Source organism: Molothrus ater, chromosome 4 (assembly GCF_012460135.2).
Source record: "Molothrus ater isolate BHLD 08-10-18 breed brown headed cowbird chromosome 4, BPBGC_Mater_1.1, whole genome shotgun sequence".
NCBI classification, from domain to species: domain Eukaryota; kingdom Metazoa; phylum Chordata; class Aves; order Passeriformes; family Icteridae; genus Molothrus; species Molothrus ater.
The window spans coordinates 11,940,345-11,966,041 of NC_050481.2; the positions used below are offsets into that span (position 1 = coordinate 11,940,345).

The following is a 25,697-nucleotide window of genomic DNA, read 5'->3' on the forward strand; positions in this document are numbered from 1 at the left end:
ACATGTTCATGTGCTCAGCTGCAGAGGTTCATCAGCTTGTGCTACTGTGCTACTCATCAGGCTTGTGCCTCCCTGCTAAAATCCAAAATGCAGCCAGCACAACCTTCCTGAGGGTATGGATGAGACAAGATCCCTGCTGCTGTCATGCAGTCTATGTTGGATATGCTGCACTAGGAGCTGTCCTCTGAGACTTCCTACAGCTGTGCCAGTTAAAACTATCCATTGGAACTAAAGGTGCATTGATACAATCATTAATAGTACTGTGGTTTCTCTCTCCAAGAATAACTGCTGAGGCCTCTAAGACACTGCTCAGTCAAGCCATGCTGGGTTTCACTCTGACATCCAAGCATTAATCCAGCATTGCCAAACCCATCAAATAACCCATCTCCCCAAGAGCCACATTACCGTGTCTGTTAAACCTCTCCAGGGATAGGGCCTCCACCACTGCCCTGTGCAGCCTCTGCCAGGGCTGGACAGCTCTTAGAGTGAAGAAATTTACCCCAGTATCCAATCAGTACCTCCCCAGGCAGAGCTTCAGGCCATTTTCTTTTGTCCTGTCCCTGTTCCCTGGAAACGGATCCCCTGACCCACCCCTGCTGTCAGGGAGTTGTGGAGAGACAGAAGGTTCCCTCCAGAGCCTCCTTTTCTCCAGGCTCAGGTCCCCCAGCTCCTTCAGCTGCTCTTCCCCAGATGTGTGCTCCAGACCCTTCCCCACCTCCCTTCCCTGGATATGCTCCAGGCTCTCAATGTCCTTCCTTTCATGAGGATTTGTTGATGAAGATACGGAACAGGACTGGTCCCAGGACTAAGCCCTGGGAAACATCCCCAATGAGGGGCAGCCAGCTGGAGGTAACTCCATCCACCACCACTCGCTGGAATCAGCAGACATTTTGGCTTTGTCTAGGAGTTTTATTTCAAGGAATACAATTGCTTTGAGTATATTCACAAGAATAAATATAAAATTCTTCTCTCCAGAGCAAGAAGACGAGTTTTTATAAAAATATATGTCTATCCGAAAGAACCACCAAGATGGGATTCCCTTTAGGAAATATTATTTAATAAAAAAATAAAACACTGACCATAAAATGCTTGACCTATGCTTATTGAATCACCAAACAATTGAAAATTTTTAAAGGTTATAAATATTGTAAATATTATTAACAAAAATAACATTTAAATAGACATGTAGGCGCTGAGTCCATCCAGATGAACTGAACACTGCAGGAAGCCACAGCTTCTCCTATAGGGCACCAACTTCCTTGTATTCACTGGCGTTTGTCTGTCTCTGCTTGCTGCGGTACCTGGAGTAGAAGAGAGAAATGTCAGTTCTGGAAAGCCAGTTGCTTTTGGGGAGTGATGGGGAGTGAGGGCAAAGGAAAGAAGGAAAAAAGCTGTACCAGCTCCTCACATTTGTTTAAAATCTCTAGCAGCTGGGCTCTCTCTGTCTGTGCTCATTTCCAGGTCTGACTTCACTTGAATGCAGTCTCCTTTCTCGACTTTTCACTGACAATTCCACATCTGCATTAAAGTCTTCCTGCTTGTACTAGGCTTGTCTTTGAGAAATCCTGCTGGTTACCATCTAGCTGCCTACCAGATCTGGGAAGCTGAGCTCTCCTTCTGGACTTGTTCCATCTCCTCAGCTCTCTGACAAACGCTTACCATTAGTTTTTAGGCTGGAGAAGGATTCCTGCTGCTTTGGATCTGTTCATGGAGAAGAGTACTGTCCCCCATGGTAAAGCTGATAAGGCAGTGCTCATGATGTCACATCACAATAACCTACCAGATCAACAAATCAGCTGATAGAAATCCAGCTGCTCTTCAGCCCCTGATGTCTGAGGGAATGGCATTACCAATGAAAGAACTAGAATTTCCCTACTCCCTGTCTGCTCTCTCCTTGAGCTCAACACACCCTCTAAGCCAGACAGGAACCAGCCTACAGAGCCCCAGAGTGAGGGTGAACGGGCACTGGGAGTGCTGCTGCCTGGCCTGCAGCCTGGCCTGTGCCATGCTGCCAGCATGCTGCCTGTCCTGAGCGCCTCAGGCGCAGCTGAGCGGAGCTGTGTGTGGAACTGCCCCAAGAGTGAGCTGCTCCAGGCTAGCCGGGGGGCTCAGAGGATGCCTGCCACCCCCAGCTGGCCTGGCCTCCTGAGCCACCAGGAGCACAAGTCTCACCTTCTGCAGATGTAGTAGGCGGCGAGGGAGAGGGCAGCAAGGAAGAGCAGGACCACGATGACGGTCAGCGCCACGTACTCCTTGCTGAGGGGCTGCCGCACCAGCTCCGAGTGCACGCAGCGCACCCCCGAGAAACCCACGTCACACCTGAGGGAGACAGAGGCATAGTCACACACGTGGCACCGGAGTTACACCTCAGCAGCTCACAGAGCATCCCAGGCTGCTGGCCTGCCGTTTCCTCAGGGACCAAACACTTAAACTGATGTAACTCAAGGCCACGTGGCCTTAGAGATGACTGCAAATTGTTCAGGTTAACAAGTAATACCCCTAAAATTGCCTAAAGCATCTTTATTTTGTAGGTTGGATGAAAGGAGAGACCTTGGTGCTGTGCCTGAGCTCTGGATCTCATACTAGTATAAATACAGATGGACAGGGAAGCACATCAGAAAGAATGTGCCAAGTCTAAGCTGGGTTGGTCACTAATTTCAGGTGTCTGAGACTCTCAGAGAGATCACTGGAGGCAGCACATGTGCTTAACACTGCTTTAAATGCAGCTGAGCATTACAGATGTGGTGCTCCTCTTCACTTTCTTGTGAGCATTTAATACTTGGCTGGATTGCTGTTTCAGCTAAGTGTCAACGGCAGCCAGAGCAAAGTTCACCTCAAAGCCCACCCCAGGGATACCTGCAGGATGAGTGGGGCCTGTCCATACCTGCAGTAGTGCTCATCCAAGTCCACAATGTACACACACTGCCCATGGAAGCAGTAGTCCTTCATTTCTGGCTTGCATCTCGTTATCCCAACTTGGGCCACACGTGGGCTGTTCTCTGTCTGGACTGCAAAGATATTTCATTAGCACCTCAGGATGTGTGCAATGCTGCTCAGAGAAAAATGATTCCCAAGGGCACCTCAGTGAGGCTGCCAGCCCAAGGAAGATGGGAACCAAAGGCCTAGGTATTTACACAGAGCTGTGCAGTACTTACTGAGTGCTGTTGTGCAGTTCTCCATTTCACCAGGCCCACATAACGGGATCACTGTTGTGCCCTGGACTGCTTGCAATAGGTAACCTAAAAGACAATGAAAACAACAGTCAAAACTAGATGCATTTTGAGTTAAGTGTTTAAGCTGCTGTAGTAATTAATGCAAGAAGAACAGAAGCTTCTCATCATGGTAGGAAAGACCTGAAGTTGAAAGCTGAAAAAATACAGGTCTGAGTGATGTGCTGCCTACATTATATACGGCAGCCCAAAGAAACATCTCTGAAATGCAAACTTATAATGCAGAACAAAAAGATTCAACAGAAACCTGGTGTCTGTGACCACTTCTCGCCCACACTGTGAGTGAAACTGGGCAGGAAAAGGCTTGGAGAGATTATGGGGAGAGGCAGGAATTAGGCCATTTGATGATTGTGTTAGGTTTCTGACTGGTCTGGCATGGCACCTGTGCAAGGGAAATAGCCAGGCTTCCACAATTAGGCATGACAGTCCAGCACTCATCACAGGAGGAGTCCTTTTGCTGATCAAAATCAAGATATCCTTGACTCACAACAGCCCACAGGAAGAGAATTTCCTAGGAATCTGCAAGTCAGTGCAGCTGGTGACTCAGCACACCAGGTCAGTGCTGAGCCAGGCTCAGCATCCCACCACTGGCTTCAGAGACCACAAACTGCTCCAGGTAGGCTTAACACAAAAGCTGCTCTTTACCAGCAAAGAACTTGCTCAGCCCTCTCCTCGCTGAAGACAGCTGAAGGGCTGGACAGTTCCTGCACTGACACCCACTCCTTTGGCAGTTCCTTGCTGAAGGCCCGCTTTCAAAGCCACTAACACGAGATACCAAACACTCCTCATCTGCCCATGGGCTTGGAGAGGTTACTGACCACTTTATGGACCCTGGGCCACTGTAACCTAGCAGAACACCAGAAGAAACAGACACAGCTTTCAGCTGTTCCACTAGTTAAATGAACATTTGCAAGCAGGATTGGAAAGCCAGCACAGGTGCCTATAGTTTCACGGCTAGTCCATGAGGAATAGTGAATGTCTGTCCCAGCTGGCCACGAAATCCACCTTGCTAAAACTCCTGCTGTGGTCACAAATTAACCTGCTCATGAACTGCTTAGTCATCAGCCCCATTCCACGGAAGTCTGTAATTTGTGTCTTTGGGCTGTTTGCCTCTATTAACTTGTCAGGTCATGCATGTCTAATGGAGGGAGTGTGCCTCCATAATTTCCCGATCATTCTAATTCAACTCCAGTTATTAGAAAGTGTCATTACATCTCAGGGTTAAATCTAGCAGTGGTAATTTATGGGTTTCTGGCAGCTCATCTACTTCTGGGTGATAGGTAGGCTTCCTTTATCCTTCATTCCAGCTACACACCAAACCAGCAGGAATATCTAAGAGGGACGGGGCTTCTTCCTGTGTTTGCATTTTTAAAAACATCATTCCTCCTTCTTACCTCCCTCTGCAAAGCTAATAAACCAGATTTCCACCAAGCTCTAGAAGAAAGAACAAAGCCCAGGTCCCCCAGAGCCAGAGCAACAGTAACAGGTCCATGATGCCAGCACCTCTACCAGCTGGAGACTCCTGTGCCTACTGGCATGACTCAGCAGGACCTGCCTTTCCCTCCAATGGGGCAGGACATGCAAGTTTACTTTCAGGGTGGGATTTTTTTTTTTTTTAAGCAGCAGTGTGCTTACTGTAGATTGCCTCAGCAGCAGCAGTTTAACATTTCTGTGAGGCCCATCTGAGTTGCTAAAACATGAGTTCAAGTGTGTGAAAGGAGAGCCACCAGCTGTCAGACAGGCAGCCCAGGGACCTGCGGTCCCAAAAGATGCTGGAAAAAGATTTAGCAAGCCAGTTCTTCTTCCCAGGAACTAGGGGGACATTTCAGGAGTGCTCCATGGACTAAGCTGCTCCCTTGGAAGGGAGGAGCTATGGCACAAGACAGCAGTGTCTGACTAAGGACACATCATGTCACAGAAAGAATTAAGGACAGAAATGAAAAAAAGTCAAGGCTACACCTGCCAGAGGTATCTGAGATACCCACTTGTTAAGCAGATGGATTAAGCCAGCTGAGGATCTCATGCAGCCTACACATTTCTGTCACAGTTTGCTCGCTTCCTTGACCTGGGCATAACCCCAGCAGCTGCTTTTTAAGCTGGAGTTCTCAGTTGGAAACTTAGAGACTTAGCAGAACCTGGATTTCACATTTGAGAAAACTCCAACCAAAAGGTCCATGGAAGAGACAGGTTAGCTCTCCTCTTGGCTCCAGAAAGGAGCATGGCTTTCCAGTTAAAGGCCACAACTCAGACATCTATGGGGGACAAATTAAAAATAACCTCCTCCAACACTGCCCAAGGGCTTTCCCAGTCCCAGCCATGTGCAGGTGCCTCCTCCACCTGATTGCAGGCTCTCAGGGCCAGAAAGGCTGGACTGCAGGTGTGGATATTTGCTGACACCCAGCAGTATTTGCTACTTTTGGGCAAAGTTCTTCCTGTTCTGCACTGCTCTGTTTTGCCCTTTCCCCCATGCACATATTTCCCCTCTGACATCATCGGGAGGATAAGGGATCTGCACACAGCACTGGCAAAGGAGAGCCTTTCCCAGGATATTTATCAGATGATGCATACTAAACACAGCACCTGGGAGAGGTTATATTTTTATTCCTTCACTGTTCATTAAGCAAACACAGGGTACAAGATAAGAGTAATGAGGTGGTGGATTTTCATCTGTGTCTTGCAGTAATGTGAGTGTTACATGTCGTATTCCTACATCATAATCCCATCCAGCTTCACAGGTATTCCTGCAAGGTTCACACTGACAGCACTTACTGGAACAGGAACAATGCTGCTGCTTACTTGTCTTTCCATGAGGGAAGAAAGGAAAATGAGGGCCAGTGACCAACTGCCTTCGCTTCCTGCAGCCTCTATCAGAAATGACCTACAAGGCTTAATCAACAGTTTACCCACTGTGAGCCAGCTGTAGTTTCCAGTGGCAGGATGACTGCTAAGGATGAAGGATGCACAGGCAAGATACACTCAGTTGAGGACTGCTCTGTGGAGGATTTACACTTGGGGAACTGTCAAGTTTCTGAGAGCTCAATCATTATTTGAGTTGCCTTTGTCTGTCTGTCTGAGATTGCCAGTCCTGTACTAATTCACCTGAATGGTGCTACCTCCCATTTGGCATCTCTATGGTCTCTCTGCCACAGCAGCAGCACCTACACCCTCCCCATGGGTTGCACTTCCAAAGCAGAGGTGCCCAAGTGACACACACCTGAAGGATCTCAGCCCATTTTAACTGCAAAGACAGACCAAGGTGCATCCCTACCACCTGATTTTGGACATCCAGGGGATGTCTTAACTGTCTTCTGTCTTCTTTGGCAAACCAAGTGGGAACATGGAAGTTACCCAGTCTGTCCCACTGGCTTTGTGAGCATCCCTACTACCACTGTTTAATTCCAGATCCACAGACTCACAGCTGTGGATGTCCAGGATCAGGTCACAGCAGCTCTAAGGCAGCCCTGGAAACACCAGTCTATCATGGGAAGACTGGTGCTCCAAAACTGCTACAGGCCCCCAGGATCATCTTCAGCATTGTGTCAAGACTTACCCTTGGGCAGAGATAATGCAGTTATGTGCACCCCATCATCCCAGTAGTGCTCCCACCCCTCTGGAGACCTACAAACCACTGATCTTACTCAGGTGCTGCCCCTGTGCCTCAGCCACACTGCTTCCCACCCCCTACATGGGTCTGAGTTCCCTATGCCACAAAAGAAGCAATCCCTTATGACTTCCAGCCGGACACACCGGCCACTAACACTTGCCCCATCCTCAGATGCAGCAGTCTTTATGCTGAGCCAGTTTGCTGAGAGCCAGGAGAATCTGACACAGGAAAACATAAGGACAGCAGGTCCTGGAACTGTCCAGTGAGTCCGACGTCCAACTCCTGCCTTCCCCTCTGAGTGGGCATTACAGGGAGCACAAGGGGATCAGTGCCGAGGCTCCTGCAGCAACTCCCACAAAAGGCAGGTCCCCAGCTTGTCCCCACCACCACCACATCCACATATGGCTGGCATAGCACCGTGTCCTCTCAGGAGTGAGTGACATCTCTATCTCACCACTCCCTTGCTGCTGTCTCCAGGCCCACAATAGCCAGGATATGAACCTGGCAAGGAGACTGTCACTTCAGTAAGGCTTCAGCCATTCAGCAGGGAACCTCCTCCAGTCTGGCATAACACCAGTGCCAGTCTTCCCAGAAGCACCAAGTTCTGCTTACACTCCTGCCCTGGGAGGGGAAGGCAGTAAAGTGCTCATAGCACTTGTTATGATGCCACCTAGCTATGACTAACCCATCCCTTACTTACTATTAGGTGTTGTGCCTGCCCCGGAAACAAAGAAATCCATATACAGATCCATGAAGACATACCAGTTCCTACCAGTGTCATTTTTGTGCAAAGCATGGCTGACTCACAGACTATAAGACATTTAGCCTGCTGTCCTGACAAGTGAGATGCTGTGCAGCAGCTACTCCATCAATTGTTATGGAAAGACCCAGCTAAGAGGAAAGACACAAACTCATACTGCAGTGGGCTCAGAAGGTGAGGAAAACATCTGTCCCAAAAGAGAAGTCTTGGGAACTGAGTTTGTCCATCAACTATGACCTCGAGCCCAACATCCTGAGTGCGAGAACATGCTTTGTTATTAAAGCAAGGTGTGAGTGTGCCAGGTCCCAGGACTTGCTGCCCACAGAGCTCAAGTTGCCCAGCAGGGTCAGCTCTCAGCAGTCACCACCTGTCACTGCCAGCACCCCATGGAGGTGCAGCACACCCAGGCCGCAGGACTCTTGATGCTCTAAGGATACACGTGGTTCACTTGAGACTTTCAGGTAGCTTATGTCATACAATGGAGTAACACACTCCCAGCGAGGAGGTGGAGAAGTGTCAAGCAGAAGGAGGCCACAACCTGTTTTGTTATGATCAGGAAGTCTCTGCTGCTGTGAGGATTCACCCACTGAACTCACCCAGAGCATGGCCTGGGAGAAGGCAGCAGGACCAGGCTACAAACAGGACAGGTCAAGGTGAAAGGGAAAAGACTGCACTGAGAGCAGAGCTGGTGAGAAGGGAAAGAATGTCCACCTTCACTCAGTCACAGGACACACCTGGGCATCGCACAAGCAACAGAACATCCTGTAAGAACACACCACAAAGTGTGCTGTGTGCTCCACTCCTCAGCTCATACAATCCAGCCGGGTACACCTGTCAGCGCCCGGGAGTTCATCTCGGAGACAATCCCATCAGCCTCACCTGAAGGCAACCTGAACGTTATGCTCTGAGGCAGATTTCCCAGCAGCCAAAGAATGTCCCTGCCCCAGGACGCAGCACTCGAAGCCCTCCCAGCCCTTGCCCGCGGGAACGGGGACCTCGCTGCTTACCGAGGAAGAGCAGCAGGCTGCGGGCCGACAGGCAGCCGGCGTCCATCGCCCTCGGTGCCCGGGGAGCAGAGGAGGCGGGAGGAGAGGAGGCGGCAGGAAAGGAGGCGGCGGCGGCGACAGGAGCGGCGCAGGGGTGTGCAAGCGCCCGGCCGGCCGGCAGCACTTTTATGTGCCCACGGAGAGGCGGGGCCCGCCGCCGTGACACTCAGCTTGCCCGGCCAGGGCAGCGGCTCGGCTCGGCCTCCGCGCTTCCTGCCCCCCGCCCCCGGCCGCCCCCTGCTCTGCCCGCGGGCCATGCCTCGACAGTGGGCAAGGACAGCACCCCCGGCCCGGCTTGTCTCAGCCCTTCGCCCGGAGCAGGGGGCAGCTCTGCCCACTCCGGCTGTCGGCTGGTGCCCGGGTACATTAGGTGTCCCTGGTTCCAGCAAGTAGCACTGCAAATAGTACCTGGGGCCGTAAAATTATCCGAGCCCTCTGAGCAGTCTAGCCCATGCGCTGACTTCCCGGGGCTGTGGATGCCTACAGCACAACCTCGGGACCGCTGTCTCTGCTTGCTTTCAAAGCATCCATCCATGTGATGTTCAATGGCAAGAGGCCCTGCAGACCCAGAGCCAGCTGCCCAGGTAGCCCCTGCCAGCACACAAGGGACCACTGGGCCATTGCATTGCCATAAACACCACCCGTGCCTAAACCAAGGGTTGGGAAACACCCCAGGGTGGGCAGCTGGAAACTTGCTGGGCTAATCTCCCATCTCCTGGCATTTCTGAAGTGACCCTTAGCACACACGTGCAGCTGCCAGGGAGCCCCGGAGCTAGGGGCAGAAATGGCTTCTTAGGTTACAGCACAGGTACCAGGAATGCCAGCACCTCATCTGGCACCTGGGCTAGCTGCAATGGTCTTGAGCTCAGGGGGTGTGTATGCCATGTTCCCCCTCCAGCCCTGGGCCTCACCACAGCCCAGCAGCACAGGCAGTTCCTGGAAGCAACACCTCTATCAGTTTTAAGATCCTTGAAAGAGCAGCCAACAGCTACTTTTTAAAAAATTCCTTTCAAGCATCCTGTTGAAGCCCACGCACTCCATACCTCATTCAGCAGTTACATCCCACCATCAGATGAGCGAGGGATCCCATCCACCAAATCCCTACTGCACACATTTGCCTAAAATGTGAAGTGTGTTTCATCTCAACAAGCTGCTCAGAGCAATGATGGTTTACTCCTTTTCCTTTTAAAGGAGAAATCATCTTTCCCTGCCTTACCACTCTCCATAAAGGCACATCGATACCCAGTTTATTGTGGCACTGATAAGCCTATCTTTCCCTATTGAAAGGAATCCGAGAATTGACACTGAGCTGCACTGCACCAGCTGATAACTCAAGTATCCCTAGTTTCTCTGTTTTATAAGCAGTTATTGATACTAATATTGAAGAGAGGTAACTGTAGAAGATATACTGCAGATACTGCAGAATCCAGATATACTGGATACCGCAGAATTCCATATTCCACAACTCCATGTTCAGAATGCAGTTCTAAGGAGTGAAGACATTCATTCAGGGGGCTGCAATAGACCTGGTACTTACTAATAATACTCCTTATTTTCGGATCATTTTCTTAGGTTTACAGTGGCATGGAGATGCTGAAGTGAAAAAAGGCAGTGTGTTGCTACAGAATTGTGTGTCAGCACCACTTATTAATTACCTAAGTGGTATGAGAGTTGGCAAGATAAAGTAATAAAGCTCGGTGTGAAAGTAGCATTTAGATGGATGCCCTCCACAGCAAGTGGGACATGATACAGCTGGAATCTTTTTCTAAGTCCCCTTTTTTTCCCCTCTAATGAGTCATGCCATGCCGATGGTGTCTTTTTTGATGCCGCATGACTGTTTTTGTTGCTTCCTTAATTTGTGCTGATCCCCCTTATTAAGGATTTTATTGTCTGCTCTTTCAGGGATCATAATGAGTAAAGGAAGGAATTGCAATTATTAGCAACCTGTTTCTGTGTGTGGGCTTACAGATGCCTTAAAAAGCAGCATCACCGAAGAACTTCCACTTTATAATTAATTTTACCCTTAAATTCCTGCATGATTTATCCTCTGAAGGGCAACATTTAATTATAGTCCTGTACCGGTACCCAGATACCAAGTAACGCTGACACAATTGGAGCAATTCATTGGAATTTCCTCTTTCAGATCTGAATATGTGGAAAACAAGTATCACGGACACATCTTTGTTCCACCTTTCTGTAATGTGCTTTGTTTCACAGTGCCTGATTTCGCATCCGGCATCCCTGGGTGCGGCTTTCACCATCCCCTCTTCCACGTGGAGGATGCCTCCTGGGGTAAGGCTGGCACGCACCTTAAGAGCCAGTTTTCCAAGAGGCCTTGCAGCATCAATGGGGTCATTGTAAGGCAGGCTCGTTGCATCCCACAGGTGCTGGTAGGAGCGACAAGTCAGTGCAATGCTGGGAGGCAGCGCTGGTTGGGCAACAGAGCATCACGGGTGCATCGCCGCTGCTGCTGGCCTCGATTCCTGCCAGGGTGAACTGGCACGCCCAGGGCAAGGCACCCCGGGATCTGTGCCCCTTGGCACCCCACCAGTGTGGGGTGCATTCACCACCCCTGAATGCTTTGACATTTCGGGATTTTTTTCTTTACAAAGCGTAACAAGGATATGAGGAAGTACCTCAAGAATTTGTGCGAAAGAGTTGCTTGCTTTTATTACCTTACACTGCCTTAATAACCACCTTTAAAGAAAATCTCTCTTTACAAAGTACAGAGGCTCAGCTGAAGTCCTTGCTTCAGCTTGTCTCAATCCTTGCTATGTCTCAAGCAGAGACTTGAGACATATTCACCTCCCCCTCTCGGACAGAGCAGCAGATTCACAGCAGTGATTATTTCCCAGGTACTGACTGAGCCTTGTCTGTCAGTGTATCCATCAGTGATGAGGCACTGCACTGTCTATGAACAACATGCCCTTTTTGATTTAAAGAGGAAAAAACACAGATGAAATGTATATTTTTCTGTGGTGACTCACTGTAGAAGAATACATGTGTTCACAGCAATGAACAGCCACTTTATCTGTGTGTTTTTACATACCAAAAACCATACATGGTGAGTGTCTGTACCACTTACTTTAGCTGCCTTCTGTAGGGCTTGCACCTGGTTTTATGCATTGCTGCTGTGGGCATGGATCTGCCTTGGTCTCATCTCCTGAAAACAAGATAAATTTGCAAAATCAACATATTTTCTTGCTAGAAAGTATTTTTGCACTGGAAAGAAAATCATTCCTAGCCTTGCACTGATGCACTCACCACTGTTACACACAAAGTAACAAAGAGCAGCAATTTTGTAAATTCTTGGGAAAATCATCCAGAATTTTTCAAACAGCATGAGCGCACATGTCAGTAAATCCATAAGCAGACTTACATACAGCAAGCTTTCATTGCACAAAATGAGAGAAGCCCAAGAAATACTCTCAGAAGGTCAGACATCAATTGGAATGCACCTCGATCTTGAAAGCACTTTCATTTTAACTACACAAGATTAATATAAAGTTCCCAAAAGGATATAAAAGGCAAGTAGATGTGCCATTGGAGTCACACTTCAGCGGTGGGCTTTGCAGTGCTGGGGGGAATGGTTGGAATCAGTGATCTTAGAGGGCCTTTCCAACCCAAAAGATTCCATGATTTTGTGAAAATCATAAATGGTAAAAATCTCGAGATTCATGGGAACATGCCCTTAGGATAAATGTCCAAAGAAGGGAAAGTATTTTTAACTGGAATACGTAGACGCGACTGGCTGGAGGAAATGGAGTAGAGAAAAACCTTGAACCAAATTACTCCGTTTAAAGGTCAGATTCAAATTTGCCGTGAATGCAAGGGATGAATTAAACAACCACTCTCTCCTATAAACTATGAGAGTTCAAATTCTGCACTCAGGGCTGAAAGTGGCCAATGCCTCTTCCTGTAAACACAGCATGAGGTCAAAGTTACTGGACAACAAAGATGTTGTGCTATTAAAAATAAAGAACAATTCCCCAAATTCACTGACTTCTTTGCCAACTTCTTGGGTTAGCATTAACCAGCAATTTAAAAAAGAAAGAAAAAAAAAAATCCCAAGCAGCTAATTCTCATCCATCTCAGAAGATAGCATTGAAAAGGGAGACAGGTCTCCCAGTTTATGCTGCATTCCTCCCTAAAGGGCAGTTTTTAAAACTTCATTCTCCTGGCTTGTATGACTTTGCCATTACTCTCCCCTGGGAAAATCCTGAATGCCTCAACACATCTCATGGGCAGCAAGAACTTCTTAATGCTCAGCTGGTGATTTCCCTTTCCTAATTACAGCCCAGTGCTCCACGCTGAGTGATTTCTTAGCCTCTGAGGGGTTGAAGCCTTTCTAATTTGTGGAGTCTTTCCATGGTTTCTGCCTTTACTTGGTGCTAAACAAACCCATGCCCTTGCTGAGAGTGGTATCAAGCCATGTCCCCCCCATATCACTGTCCCTATATATATTAATTGTTTCTCCTTGTTTTGGCTGAACTGTTTACAACAATTACATAGAACAGAATAATAGAAGAAAAAAGCCTGAAACAAAGGGGATTTCCCCACAGCATGTAGTAGGTTGCAAGCAAGCTGGGAGAACACCAGCCCCTTACCCATGAGTCCTGTGTGCTGTTCTGTCCATCAGCAGCTCTTTTGAGTTTATTAAGTCATCTCTTCCACAGAATTTCTTGTTCTCCAGGACAAGGATTAACCGCTGAGAGGCAGAACACATGCAGAGGTGAAGACTGCCTTCTCTGACAAGTCACCATGAGCACACAGGGAAGCATCATTCATGTCTCTGATCAGTGGCCAGTAGAACTGAAATTCCTACATGGCAGGATGCCCCTGGTGGATGACCCTATAGCCCACCCACCCAATGGCTCTGCCCAGAGACAGACATCCCCCTCAGGACAGTGCAATGATGGCGAGCCCACTGCCACAGAGAACTCACCAGCTGCTCTCAGGTTTTCTGCACAGCAGTCTCTCCTAGCTGTGGGCTCTCCATCTCAACCTTCCATGCCTCTCCTGCACCTCCCATCAGGACAGCTAGGGGCAGCCTGGGGAAGACAAGAGGAAGACACTGTCAACGAGAAGCACACACCTGCTGAAGCACAGCACCAGCCTCTAAGGCCTGTGCTAAAGCCTGAGCAATATGTGCTGCACACACACCATCAGTAGAGCCCCTGACTCTTCACTGCTCCATCTGGGAAGCCTGGCTGTCTCAGGCCTCAGCTGCATTGGCTTCAATCCCTTTGGCAAGTTTATTTTGGCCCTTGATAAATATTTTGCTCTTATACCTCAAGCATATATGAGCAGAGGAAGGGCTGACTAGCAGGCTGTTCCCTGCCTGCGCTGGGCCTGCTGAATCCAAAGCAGCACCGAGCTGTGACTCAGCCCAGGCCCTGCTCCACCACTGGCACTTCAGCTGTCCACAGACTCTATGTTTTGGCTGCAGCACAGCAGTGACTGTCACCTGCACGCCAGCCATGCACACGGGAGCTGGGGCACCCTGGGCAGGAGTAATGTGTCATTAGGGATGATGGAGTAAACAGCAATCCACCTGAAACCAGCTCAGCCAGCACATGTTCCAGAAAGCAAATCTAGGAAAGAGCCACAGGTCTCCGGTGTATTTGTTTGGCCTGGTAACCAGCACTAAGCACTGTAGCAGATGCACTTAGTGGAATTCCCCCATCCACTAGCATTATGGGACACTCCCACTACTGTTCTGATAATTACTGTTAATCATTACTATTACTGAAGTGACAAAAAAAAAAAAAAAGGAAAAAAAAAAGGCTATGAGGATCAGGCCTTTATTGTGTTGGCTGTTGTCATGCAGAGGTGATGAGACAATCTGCCCTAGGGAGCCCATAAACACAGGTGCCCAATTCATTGCTGTAGTCATGTTTCAAACTAGGACACTGTGGCCCCCAATGAAGATCTCCTAAAACTCCAGCAAAAATAATCCCTCCAGCTCACATCAGCTAGGAGCCAGACTGGAAATTATGCTCCCTGCCTGCAGGCAGATGCAGGTAGAAGGGAAAGAAGCTGATCAGGAATACCTTGATGTAGCAACACCCAACAAGACATTTCCATTCGGTGTTTTCCCTGACTGGGCCAAACCTGCTATAAAATTCATATTCTTTGATCTCCAATGAATTCAGTACCACCAACTCTTGAGAGCCCATGAGTCACATGGTATGTGGAAACCTCTGGAGTTTGGTTTGGGAATGACCAAGACTACATGAAATCATCTTCTAGTCACCCTCTCCTCCCATCAATGATCTGAACATCATCTCAGGTATCCAAGTCTCCCTGGACACTGTTCCTAGGTTACCCACGAAAGAAACGGATTAGCCAACTGGGTACTGACTGGAAGCCACAGGGAAGGACTGTAGGCCTTTGTGGGGCTAAGAAGGGCAGGGAGAGCTCCCACACAGGTGGAAACAATCTGCCTACAATGCTGATTTTTTCCTCTCATTTATGCAGGTCAGGCTGCTGTCAGCTACCAGGAAAGGAGACAGACCCCAGTTCTCTGGTCAGAGCTGGCTGTTTCCCAACCTATCTCAAGAGTGCAGCCTGGATTCCTCCCACACTAAAAAGCAAAATAAAAGGTGTTCAGTGCCTACACGTTTCTCTGCTCTCTCAGCAAGGAGCTCTGGGTTTGCCCAAGGGCCAAGAGGAGGCGAAGGCTCCAGCCCCAGGGAACTTGTCCGTCTCTCCATCCACGGGTACAGGGGGTGCTGGTTTTTGAGGTGCAAGTAGGAGATGGGACAAGGCAGGAATCTGCAACGGGATGTCCTGGGGGGGAGGTGACAGTGGCTGACTGTGCCACTTCCCGCATAACTCCTCGATATGGTATCTACACATCCACCCCCTCGTCCTCGTTCCTGCAGCTTAGGGTTATTTAAGAGAGGCAGGAGATTTCCTTTATGACACCAGGAGCGCATGTGTGTAAATCAAGTGGGACAGGACAAAGGCCAGGGCTGGGCTCAATTAGATCAGTGATGCTATTAAATTAGCACCAGCACTGAGCTATGGCTGGCAGTTCTTGATTGATTCTCCTGCAGGCAGGGTCCGTGTCCTTCAGAGAGGAAATTAAAGGCTAGGGAAGAAGGATTAATTGGCCAAGGCTGCCAACCACAAATTTGGTCTCTGAACCTCATTAAACTTCCGAACAACAACAGTTCCTGTAGAGAATTTTCAACAGACATCCCTGAGAACCCCCTTTTTCATGAGGCTGCACATCAGATGCTCAGGATGAGACACTTTTGGCCTCTGAGTTGCAGCGTGCCTATAGCCGAGGTCACCCCCTCAAGCATCACACACTCCCTTTCCAGCTCCACACCCAGATTAGGCTTCCCTGTCCAAACCTCCAAACCCATCACACAAGCAGCCTGACATCAGCCTGAAGCCCATTAAGCCAGCACAGGAGAAGATCTGTCTCAGGTGAAACATGCCAGACCTGAGAGCCTGTCCAGAACACAGCTCTGCTCTTCTGTCTCCACCCTGCCTCCTCAACCCTTCCCCCCCATTTTGTTCCTGTAACAGTCCCCTTTGTGAACCAGGAGAGAGATTTCCAGGAAGAGCTACAGTACACAAAGCTCATTACCCATCTTTCCAAAGCAGCCACTTTAAAGGGCGCACAGGTTAACTAAACTAAACCAGAGTCTCTCTGCAAGCCCTTTCCCAGCATCTCACACTGCACCTTATGCAATGCACTGTGCATCGCTGCGCGTGTTTAATTACAGCGCAGCAGCTTTGATTGCCGTGCCACACCATCACAGCGCCCGCTGCACTGCTCGTGTCAGAACTGCCTTTTACGCACGTCGGAGTAACAGTGGAGCCTCTGGGCAACGGCCTTCGATTGTTTACATGGCTCCCATAAACAGGATATCACCCATTTGTAAATATCCTGTCAGAAGCCCCTCAGCTGCACTTGACCAGTCTGATGCATGCCTATCTGCAGCAAGTCTGCCTCTCTCTCCTGTGGCTTCACTGATAACATTGCACAACCCCTACTGACCACGCATTGCCTCTCATGGTACATACCAGGACTTCTACCTCGTGGCTTCTACAAGTTGTTTGTAGAGCTGGTGCATTTGGAGAGCGTTTTCTGGGGAATTTTAAGTCAAAGGAATGACACGTTACTGTTGGCATTATTTCCCACAGGCTTATGCTGTGTAGCTCTCACTGAGGTAGAGAAGGCCAGGGAGTTACACTGGTGGAATGCTTGTTGCTACATTTTACCTCAAGGTAGGGGTTTTTTCTCTTTCATATAAACAATCCATTCCAGCTAAACAAAGAAAATGACACACAGAGAAAAACCTAAATTTTCTTGTGAGTTTCTTCAGTGTTGCAAAATGGGTTTTTTTGATGGTCAATAATTAGATACCTGTCTGTAATCTGCAAATTTTCTGCAGTAAACTCAAAGATAGCTTTCAAAAAGAAGTCATAACACCTAACTCTTTTGTTTTGGCAATGCATCTCAGGACAGAACCTCCTAGCAGACCTAGAGAGAAGCTCAAAGTTCCCTGTCAGTTAAATACTTTATTAAAAGCAAGGCACGCCTCTCCTGGTTGGCTCATATTTGACAAACTGGGTAGCCAGCTCTGAGAGATGGAGGAATTGCTTTCATGCAGAGGGAAGCTCCAGCTTGGAAGAAAACAGAAGAGCAATACAGAAGAACTCTTGGTATAGAAGTAGAAGGACCGAGTTGAGTCACCACTCATTCGCATAGGAACAACCCACTACTGGGAGTATGCTGATGCCAAGTAGTCTGACAGGACATCCCTAGCTCCAAAAACAAGTGCCTTGAAGAACTGTAACTCCAGGCTACAATCATGGTAGCATCAGGTCAGATGTCAGCAAAGCATTCAGCTACTTCCCCCTAACTTTGGCTAAAAGGACAAGACTTTTAATGCTATGTCACAAGCAAGAAAAAACTAGAACCAGTCTCATTTCAGTCTGATTCCCAGCATAACCTCAGTGGCGTTCCCAAAACCTTCCCAGACAAGACACCATTTTCTTCTCCTCTGCTCCTGTGAGTGGCACAGACTGCTCTGGTGACATCCCTACTGTCACCTGCAAATGTCAGGCCTGTGTTACACCCCTCTAACCCATCGTTAGCACCACTGGAACAGCGACAGCCGCACCTGCAATAAACGTTCACTAGAAAGGAAATCATCAGGAACTGGTTTTATTTAAAACAAGGGGCAAAGGAAGCAATGTCAAGTCCTGACCCCACTTGTTCTAAGGTATAGCACTGCACACTGCACTATGAACTCAGCTGGCATCCAGATTGCTTTGCAGATAAAGCAGGAGGAAGCTGTAACTTACACCCACTACAAGTGTACCTACAGCCAAGGAGCCAGATAACTAAATGCCCTTGGGGAGATATGAGAGGCATTTGAAGCATAAAGATTGCTTACCTTTCCCTCACCAGGTAGGCAGATAAATACAAATGCTTCTGTTCAATAGTGCCTGACAGTCTGATGCAAGCCCTCAAAAAAGCAAAGAAAATTAAGGCTTAGAGTAAAACATGGTGCAAGGATGTGCATCCCCAGTGACAGAACACTCCCCATCATCTCCAAAATAAGCAGTTCCAGAGAAGTGCGCAAGTTGGCAGAGGTCATGGGCCCAGCAAGCCTGGAGAGCACAGGCTGGTGCTTGTGTGCAGGACAGGGAGCCTGCGTGTTCCACAAGGGCATTCCCAGCTTCCCAGGTGCTGCGCCGTGCTCTGACTTTCAGTCACGTGGCTGCCAGGACACACACAGCTTACCGCATGCTAAGGGAGGGTGGGAGCAATTGGCTTTACTGCTCCTGCCAAAAGCCTCTATTACAGTATGTTATGAAAGCTCTGGAGAGGCAAAACATTCCTAAAACCACTTTATTAAAATTAGTAACACCCGAAACTCCCCCCAGTTTATGGATGGCAGGGCTGAAGGAGGCAAGGAGCAAAAGCAAAAGCAGAGGCAGAGAAGGCTCCGCTTTCTCTGCAGCGTGACAGGCCGAGGGAGGCTTTGGATCATTTCAGCTGGCTACTGCAACATTGTCTGCTTCCCCCAGAGGTCACACTAGGAGCAAGGCTGGATTTTCATCTACAGATGCAAAGTGTTAGGTATGGACTAAGTGCTGGTTTACTATGCCCCAGCATCTCTGAACCGCTTCCAAAGGCTGTAACACTGGATCCCCGTGGCATCCTTGTAGCTATCTGAATATTTGTGTGATGGCAGCAGGAGGGTCTGCAACTTATCAAACATGTGCAGAGGTAGGGACTCCTACCTCTGTCCCTGTGCTCCACTCCTACCCTTCTCATGGATCACTTCTTCTGTGGATGCTGAGCCAGAGCAGCACTGCTGCCTCCCCAGGCTCCTGTTGCTGATGCTGCAGTCCTGATCCATACTGCAGGAGAAGGGAAAGTTAAATGTGACCACAGAGAGAGATGTAAGTGTGGAAAACCATCAGGTCATTATATTCCCATGCCATGACTGCTGTCCCCTGGGCCTCCTTCCTCTAGGACAGGTCAGACCCTGTGCACAGCAGGCTCAGCCCAGCAATCCATGCTATTCCCTTTGCTCACCCTTAACACAGGCTAAATCCATGTTTGTTCCTGCCAGCCACCCAGCTAGCTTCTTGCTTTACAAGAGGCAGGAGCCACATTCAGTCCAGCCTCTGAACTAACAAGCCACCTGAAACAGATCAAGCTGTTTTTGCACCATCTCACTCTTGGTGATATGTGGGAAGCTCTGCTTAGACTTCTCTGGCAATGGCTTGCATTAAATCATATGGACGTACAATTTTGTCTTATTTATATTAATTGTAATTTCTACCAATTATCATTTTTGCATTCTGCACAGGACCATAGACCCTATGGAAATTTTTGTGTGGAAAGGACTGGACAAAAGCTCTGGTGCAGAATAAGAAGATTGAGCAGGTCCTCATCTGCACGATTTGCATACAGACCTGCCCCTGTGCCAGGGCAGAGCCCTCCACTCCAAACCTTCCACAGGCCACAGGAGGGACAGGGCAAGGGGGCACAGGGGCTCCAACTCTGCGCCACAGTGGTGGGATTTGGGTTTCCCCGAGTTCTTTGAAGGATAATGGAATGTTTTCTGCAGGGCTTTCTGCACATGTACTGATCTGCATGAATCCTAGCTCTGGGTCAACAAAGATTATTTTTATGAGAAATAAAGACAAACTTGTCGTTCAACATTACAGAACCACCTGATATCTACTAGGGCAGAGCCTCAGCTCCTCATCAGCACAAGGTATGGTATGCACATTAAAGTCTGAGATTTTTTTATCAGACACATAGAGGGCACTTCCTGTCAATATTTGACCATGCTTTTCCATGTCACCTGGACACTGATCACAGAAAATATCCTTTGGCATAATAGGAATTCAGCACACAGCTTAAGTGCTGAAGGAAGGATGTGCAAATAATGAAGCAATGCACAATCCTAAACAAACATACTCCAATGTTTGGAAGACAAAGGGAACTCGTCTCCCCTCTGTGTCATGTTTTCTTTCAAGGTACATACACAGGACTACTTGTATTGACAGAAGCAGTCTCACTTCAATTCACTGAAATTATGGACAATGCACTGTCCCCAGAAACCCCATGGCAGCCCAGGACTTGAAGAGGCTTTACCCAAAATGTGCCTGTGTACACACACACACACTGGGGCCAAGTGCCCCTGAGTTTCCTCCTCCAGCCAGGGTTTCTAACCTTCAAGTAGCATTCAGAGTACATGCTGTTACTGTTGTCTTACTGTTGTGACCTTGGCTTGTATCTCTCACCTTGTTCTTGATTATCATGGTGCTTCTCACTCAAGAAACCACCACAAACAAATAGGCATTTTTAAGAATCCCACAGTACTCAAAAGCCATAAACACCTTAATACCTGTGGACTGAAGGCAGTGCAAGTAGCCTGAGTCTGCACCCTCTGAAGGCAACAAATGCTTTATTACAGCCTGCAGCAGGGCTTGGAGTTAGGTCAGAGCTGACTGGGAAAATCACAGAGCCCTACTTTATGATTGTCTTGAAAAGCCTTCAGTGGAGCCATTCCACCAGTACATTTCACAAATGCTTCATGGTTTAAAAAGGAATCAAACCAACCCTTACTAGAATCATCTTTACAACTCTTTTGAAGTCCTTTCAGGCTGCAGTTTGGATGTGGCATCTGAATTACACAAGGGCACCTGCTCCTGGCTGGGAGGCACCTCTTTTGGGTAGACCAGAAAGGATGACCCTGAAAGAAACTCTGCTGGGCCAGAAGGAAAAGGTCAGGGAGGAATGCAAGGGGACACCCAACTGGGTCAGAGCACCCCAAATTCCTCGCTGTCGTGCTGAGGTCATGGACACTTCTGTGCAGGTCTTGGAGTGTGTGTGTTGGTGTAAGGTCGTGCCCTTCCCCTGCGTCACTCTCCATTCTTCCTGGGAACAATCAGGAAGAAACGCTGGGTGTTTCTTGGCTCCTGCACACACTTTTCACGCACAGGGGAGCACCTAGCCCATAGAGAACATTTTTTTCCTGCTGTAATCTTGATGGAAAACGTTGTTAGTGATGGAGAAAGGAATTCAGAAGATGACTGAGAAGTGCCTGAGGGAGAACTTTCATATCTATTTGCAAAAGACATGTCGTGAACATGCCACCAAAGTCAAGAGAAGCATTAACAAAGCAAGGGGAAAGGGCAGGAGAATTTCCTCTTTCAGCTTCTTGCGAGTCCTGCCTGTTTCAGGGCATTGGTTTGCTTTGGCAAACCCGGACAGCCTGAAAGGGCAGCACAGCAGTCATCCATCCTGAGACACAAGGCAGATTAAGCTCCTGAAGTACTGTGTCAGAACTACAAAGACTTACACCCAAAAACTTGGCACCCAAGATGCTGAGTTTCCAAGAATCACACAGACAAGGCCACTTGGAGGCCCTCCTTGAGTTTGCCTGCCTGAAGAGCATCCCTCCAAGAAACACCCATGAACATGCAATGCCCTAGCCACTAAAAAAGATGAGGAAAAGCAGAAAATTCTCAGCCCCATCTTGCATGTTCTGGCATGGCCTGTAACCAAAGGTCCTCCTCCCAGCCCGTGTCCCTGACTCATCCTGCCCAGAGGTGGCAGACCAGGGATGTGCTCAGGGGAAGCGCTCGGGTCCTCCCTGTGGCGAGGCTGCCACAGCTCTCTGCGAGGCCCGGCTGTGGGGTCATCTTACTGCAGGGGTTCCATACTGTTGTCTCCTTATCACAAAAGTTTCAGACCTTCTTGGTGTTTCTCGTGGGCTTCTCCTCAAAGCACTGACTCTTTCTTCTTCACAAAGTGGCCACCTAACTCCAATTCCCTTCTCAACCAGCCACCCTACTCTAAAAGACTCTTCTTCTCATTGGTTACAGCTGTGGCCTGTTAAAGTTAGGCCTGCTTGTAGTCTTTGATAATTGGCCCAGCTGCAACTCCTTAGGGGTAAAATTACTTTCTATCTACCCTATCTTTATTTTCTTATATTCTATCCCCCTACATTGCCACACAGCCTCTGAATTCAGTGTTGGCACCTATTAAGGAACAGTGCTTCTGGCCAAACCCGCTGCCGGGCTCTGCCGAGCAGCCAGCACGAGTCAATAAAATTCCATCCATCGCGGGATTTGCCATAACAATGGGACACAAACAGACAGCCTTACATACTGAAATGATGTCAAACAAATTAGCTTTGCCCAAGTTACTCAGACATTCCTGCAAAGCTCAGCCCTGTCCTCTGGTGTCTCGAGCCCGGCTGTGCTGTTTGCCAGCGGGAGCTGTGGAGAGGCCTCTCTGCACAACAGCCTTGGAGAAGGAGGAAAAATGAAGGTTCTTGCATTCCCTGTGCCCCCCAAACAAAAAACCTGAACAACAATTAAAAAAAGGGCAAAGAGCATAACAGATTTATGCAAAGAGCATAACGGGCAATGCTGCCATGCCACATTTTTCTCAGTCCTAGCCAGGAAACACAGCTGGCATTTGAATATCAGGTATTGAAAATGCAGTAAACTGTGTTTCTGCTTATTAAAGGACAAAACAACTTCATAAAAGAAATGGCACTAGGGAATCTATACAAGGAAACTTCCTTGCCAATACCAACCAGATAAATTCAACACAAAGTTCTGATTAAAAATTAGCATTTCATTGACTTGGCCTTAGACATGGAATCAAAACCTCACCTTTGGATACCTTTAACCTTTTTATGAACTAAAAAACTGAGCCCAGAGCTAAGGCAGGTGACCATTCACAGATGGCCCTAATTCTACAATGGGGCAAAACCCCCAAAACCATCAAATGGAAAATTCCTCCAGAATGGCTATGCAAGACATACCTCAACTACCAAGCTCAGCTCATCCCAAACTGCTCCAGAGAATAAGCATTTAGAGCAGTTTTAACCCTAATTTGTCTGTTGAAACTGTGTCTCATGGGCTATTTTTATGTTTATACTTATGAAAAACGGAATTAGAATTTTAATTGACTCATTTAGAGGTTTGCTTGCCCACAGGCCATGGGCTTCATACCAAGTCAAACCCTGCTCTCAACCAAACCCAGCCTGTGCCCAGCTCCCAACCCTGGCAGCCACAGAGAGGGAGGGAGCTCTTCCCACCTGCACAGCCAAGAGCCAAAGGGCCCGGCGTAGCAGAGCTCCCAGAGCAGCCCAGTGAACAGTTCCCTCTCATGCATACCTCCTCCAGCTCACCAGGTCTGCTGCTCACAGAACCTGCTCTCCCTTCCACTCAGTTCAGCAAGAGTAGGAGCAGCCCCAAGTCTAATCATAGTACAAGATTTTATTGCTGTCATGATAATTAATGACTACTTACACTGAGATTTTAATGAGTACCTGCACTTTTTTGCCATTGCTCCTCAACCGGGTCATAAAGGAGGAGTCCCAAGCGGTTTCCTGGATTTGCAGTACAATAGGGACCTCTACAGGCGTTTCCCTGCTCCGAGCTAGGCTCAGGAAGGTAAGAGCAGCCAGCCACACCAGAGCTCTGTGACACACAGACCACGGAGCAGCCAGCACTGGGTTCCGTGCCAGCATTCACTGAAATCAGCAGGGCTATGAAGACCCTGCCTCTGACAAGGCTGGAGCTGACTGAATCTGAATCCTTCAGATTATTTATCTGCACATCAATCCTGCACATTGTCTGCTTTCAAACACTTAGATTTTGCCATGATACTTTTCAGGACAGCTCTAAAAGTTAAAACACAAATAGTAAATCTGCACTCATATCACACAAGAGAGAACTGAAAGGAATATTCAGAAAGAAATTCTAGCTGTTTGCCATCAAACTTGCATGTTACCAAATCTGACCCATCTTTCCCCTCTCTTAACACTTACTGTGTTACTGATCTACCCAAGCAGCATTTCTTAAAAGAACTCACAGAAGAATAATGAACATCATTCTCAAAGCCTTGCTTCTTAGGGATAGTCTAAAGGCAATCCATTAAGAACTGCAACCTTCAGGGGTGACAGGAGTTATTCTGAACTTAATTATGAAATCAATTGCATTACCAAATTAGCCTTCTCCTTGTGGGATGCTACAGTGTATTTCATGGACCAGAAATGAAACAAAACATATAACAGGTATACAGAATTACAAAGCTCTTTTGCCAAGAGGAATACGATTTTTTGGGTTTGATTTTGGTTTTGGGGTTTTGTTGGAGGTGGAGGGGAGAGTCAGTTGGGTTTTTTTTGGGGGGGGGTGGGTCTTGTTTTGGTGTTTTTTTTCATGAAATTGAGAGTCACTTAGAAGTGATCCGTTTCGCAGCTCGTTCTTAGTACACAAACACAAGGCAGGGCTGTATTGCTGCAGCAGCATCAATGAGATTTGTACTTTTACTGTAAGTGGGATGGAGAACAAACCCTGGTGTGTCATTTTCCAAGTATACTATGGGTTACTAAGAATAGCAGAAAACCTCCAAGGAAAAACTGTCTCTTACCTGTGTGCCAGCCACCAGTGTGCCCCAACCAGCCCGAGGGACAGGGACACTGTGCACTCAGAGCATCAATTCAGCTCCTTACACTTCCCTCCAAAATCAAATCAAGTGTCTTTAAAGCCATCTTGTCCCCAGGCTTACATCTCAGTGTTTGCAGCAGACCTTGCTGGGATCAAGGAAACTTGCAGGCCATCCACACAGCTGAGCAGAAAATGGGACCTGAATTCAGGGAAGATGTTCCAGTGGCAGCCCAGCACACCTGCACAGTGGCTGCAGATGCCAGTGGAGCAGGTTCAGGGCTGGGTGGCTTAAGGGCAACCCAGCATGAGAGAGGTGCTGCAGGAAAAGCCAGTGTGGTTCCACCAGCCTGGATCATTCACAGGGCAAGCGCTCGGTCCTTGAGAAAGGAATATCCTGGTCTTTGATGTCTCTGGCTTGCCCCTGCTAAGCTGCTGCCTCCCATAGCTGAAGCAGCCCTGCCTAAAAGTCACATAAAGCAGAGGCTCCTCTTGAAATGACAGTTTTTGGCACGTGCAGCTGGAAAGGGAAGGAGAAGCTTACAACTCTCTTAATTATGCCACTACACAAAGAGTCTGAGCCTGATAAATGAGCTAGGAAAGATGATCCTGATCCTCTGACAGGCCAGTTCTGCAGGAAATTCAGCACCGTAAGCAGCAGCACACCATTCCAGACTGGCAGCATCTGTCACTTATCAAGGAAGGGCTCAGCAGGGCTGACTCCCTGCAGCAATGTGAGGCCATGCAGATTCCCTCAGCCCAAGTGCACCGTGAGTCAGTCAGGCAGCCATGCCTCACACACAGCTGGGGTCTGCTCTGAGGCTGTGCTTCTGCAGGGTGGGCACACAGCACCCAGGGGGTGAGGAACACTGTGCTGGAAGCCGTGACTCCACTGGGAAAAAGAGAACTAAAATAAAGCAAGCACCTTCTTTTCCTTCCTGCCTTGCCTTCTTCCCATCGTCATGTTTCTATTTTATTCTCATGCTGTCCTGACACCAAGTCTCATTTTGCATAGCACAGGCTTACCTGGTGCTTCACTCTCCACTTCTTCCACTGGCAAAAAAATACCAGCAAACTCTCACTTCCAAAGACTCCTTGGG

General features: G+C 48.3%; 1 protein-coding gene across 1 annotated transcript; it reads right to left on the bottom strand.

Annotated features, from left to right (window-relative positions):
- Positions 1-888: 888 nt before the first annotated feature.
- On the bottom strand, positions 889-24,785 carry EREG (epiregulin). The gene is made up of 8 exons (XM_036382454.1): positions 24,584-24,785; positions 13,586-13,691; positions 13,248-13,348; positions 11,726-11,803; positions 3,156-3,239; positions 2,885-3,008; positions 2,173-2,319; positions 889-1,301 (listed from the first exon to the last, which is right to left on the bottom strand). The coding sequence occupies exons 5-8, from the start codon at positions 3,178-3,180 to the stop codon at positions 1,241-1,243; spliced, it is 357 nt and encodes a 118-aa protein (XP_036238347.1). The 5' UTR covers positions 3,181-3,239; positions 11,726-11,803; positions 13,248-13,348; positions 13,586-13,691; positions 24,584-24,785; the 3' UTR covers positions 889-1,240.
- Between the last annotated feature and the right edge of the window lie 912 nt (positions 24,786-25,697).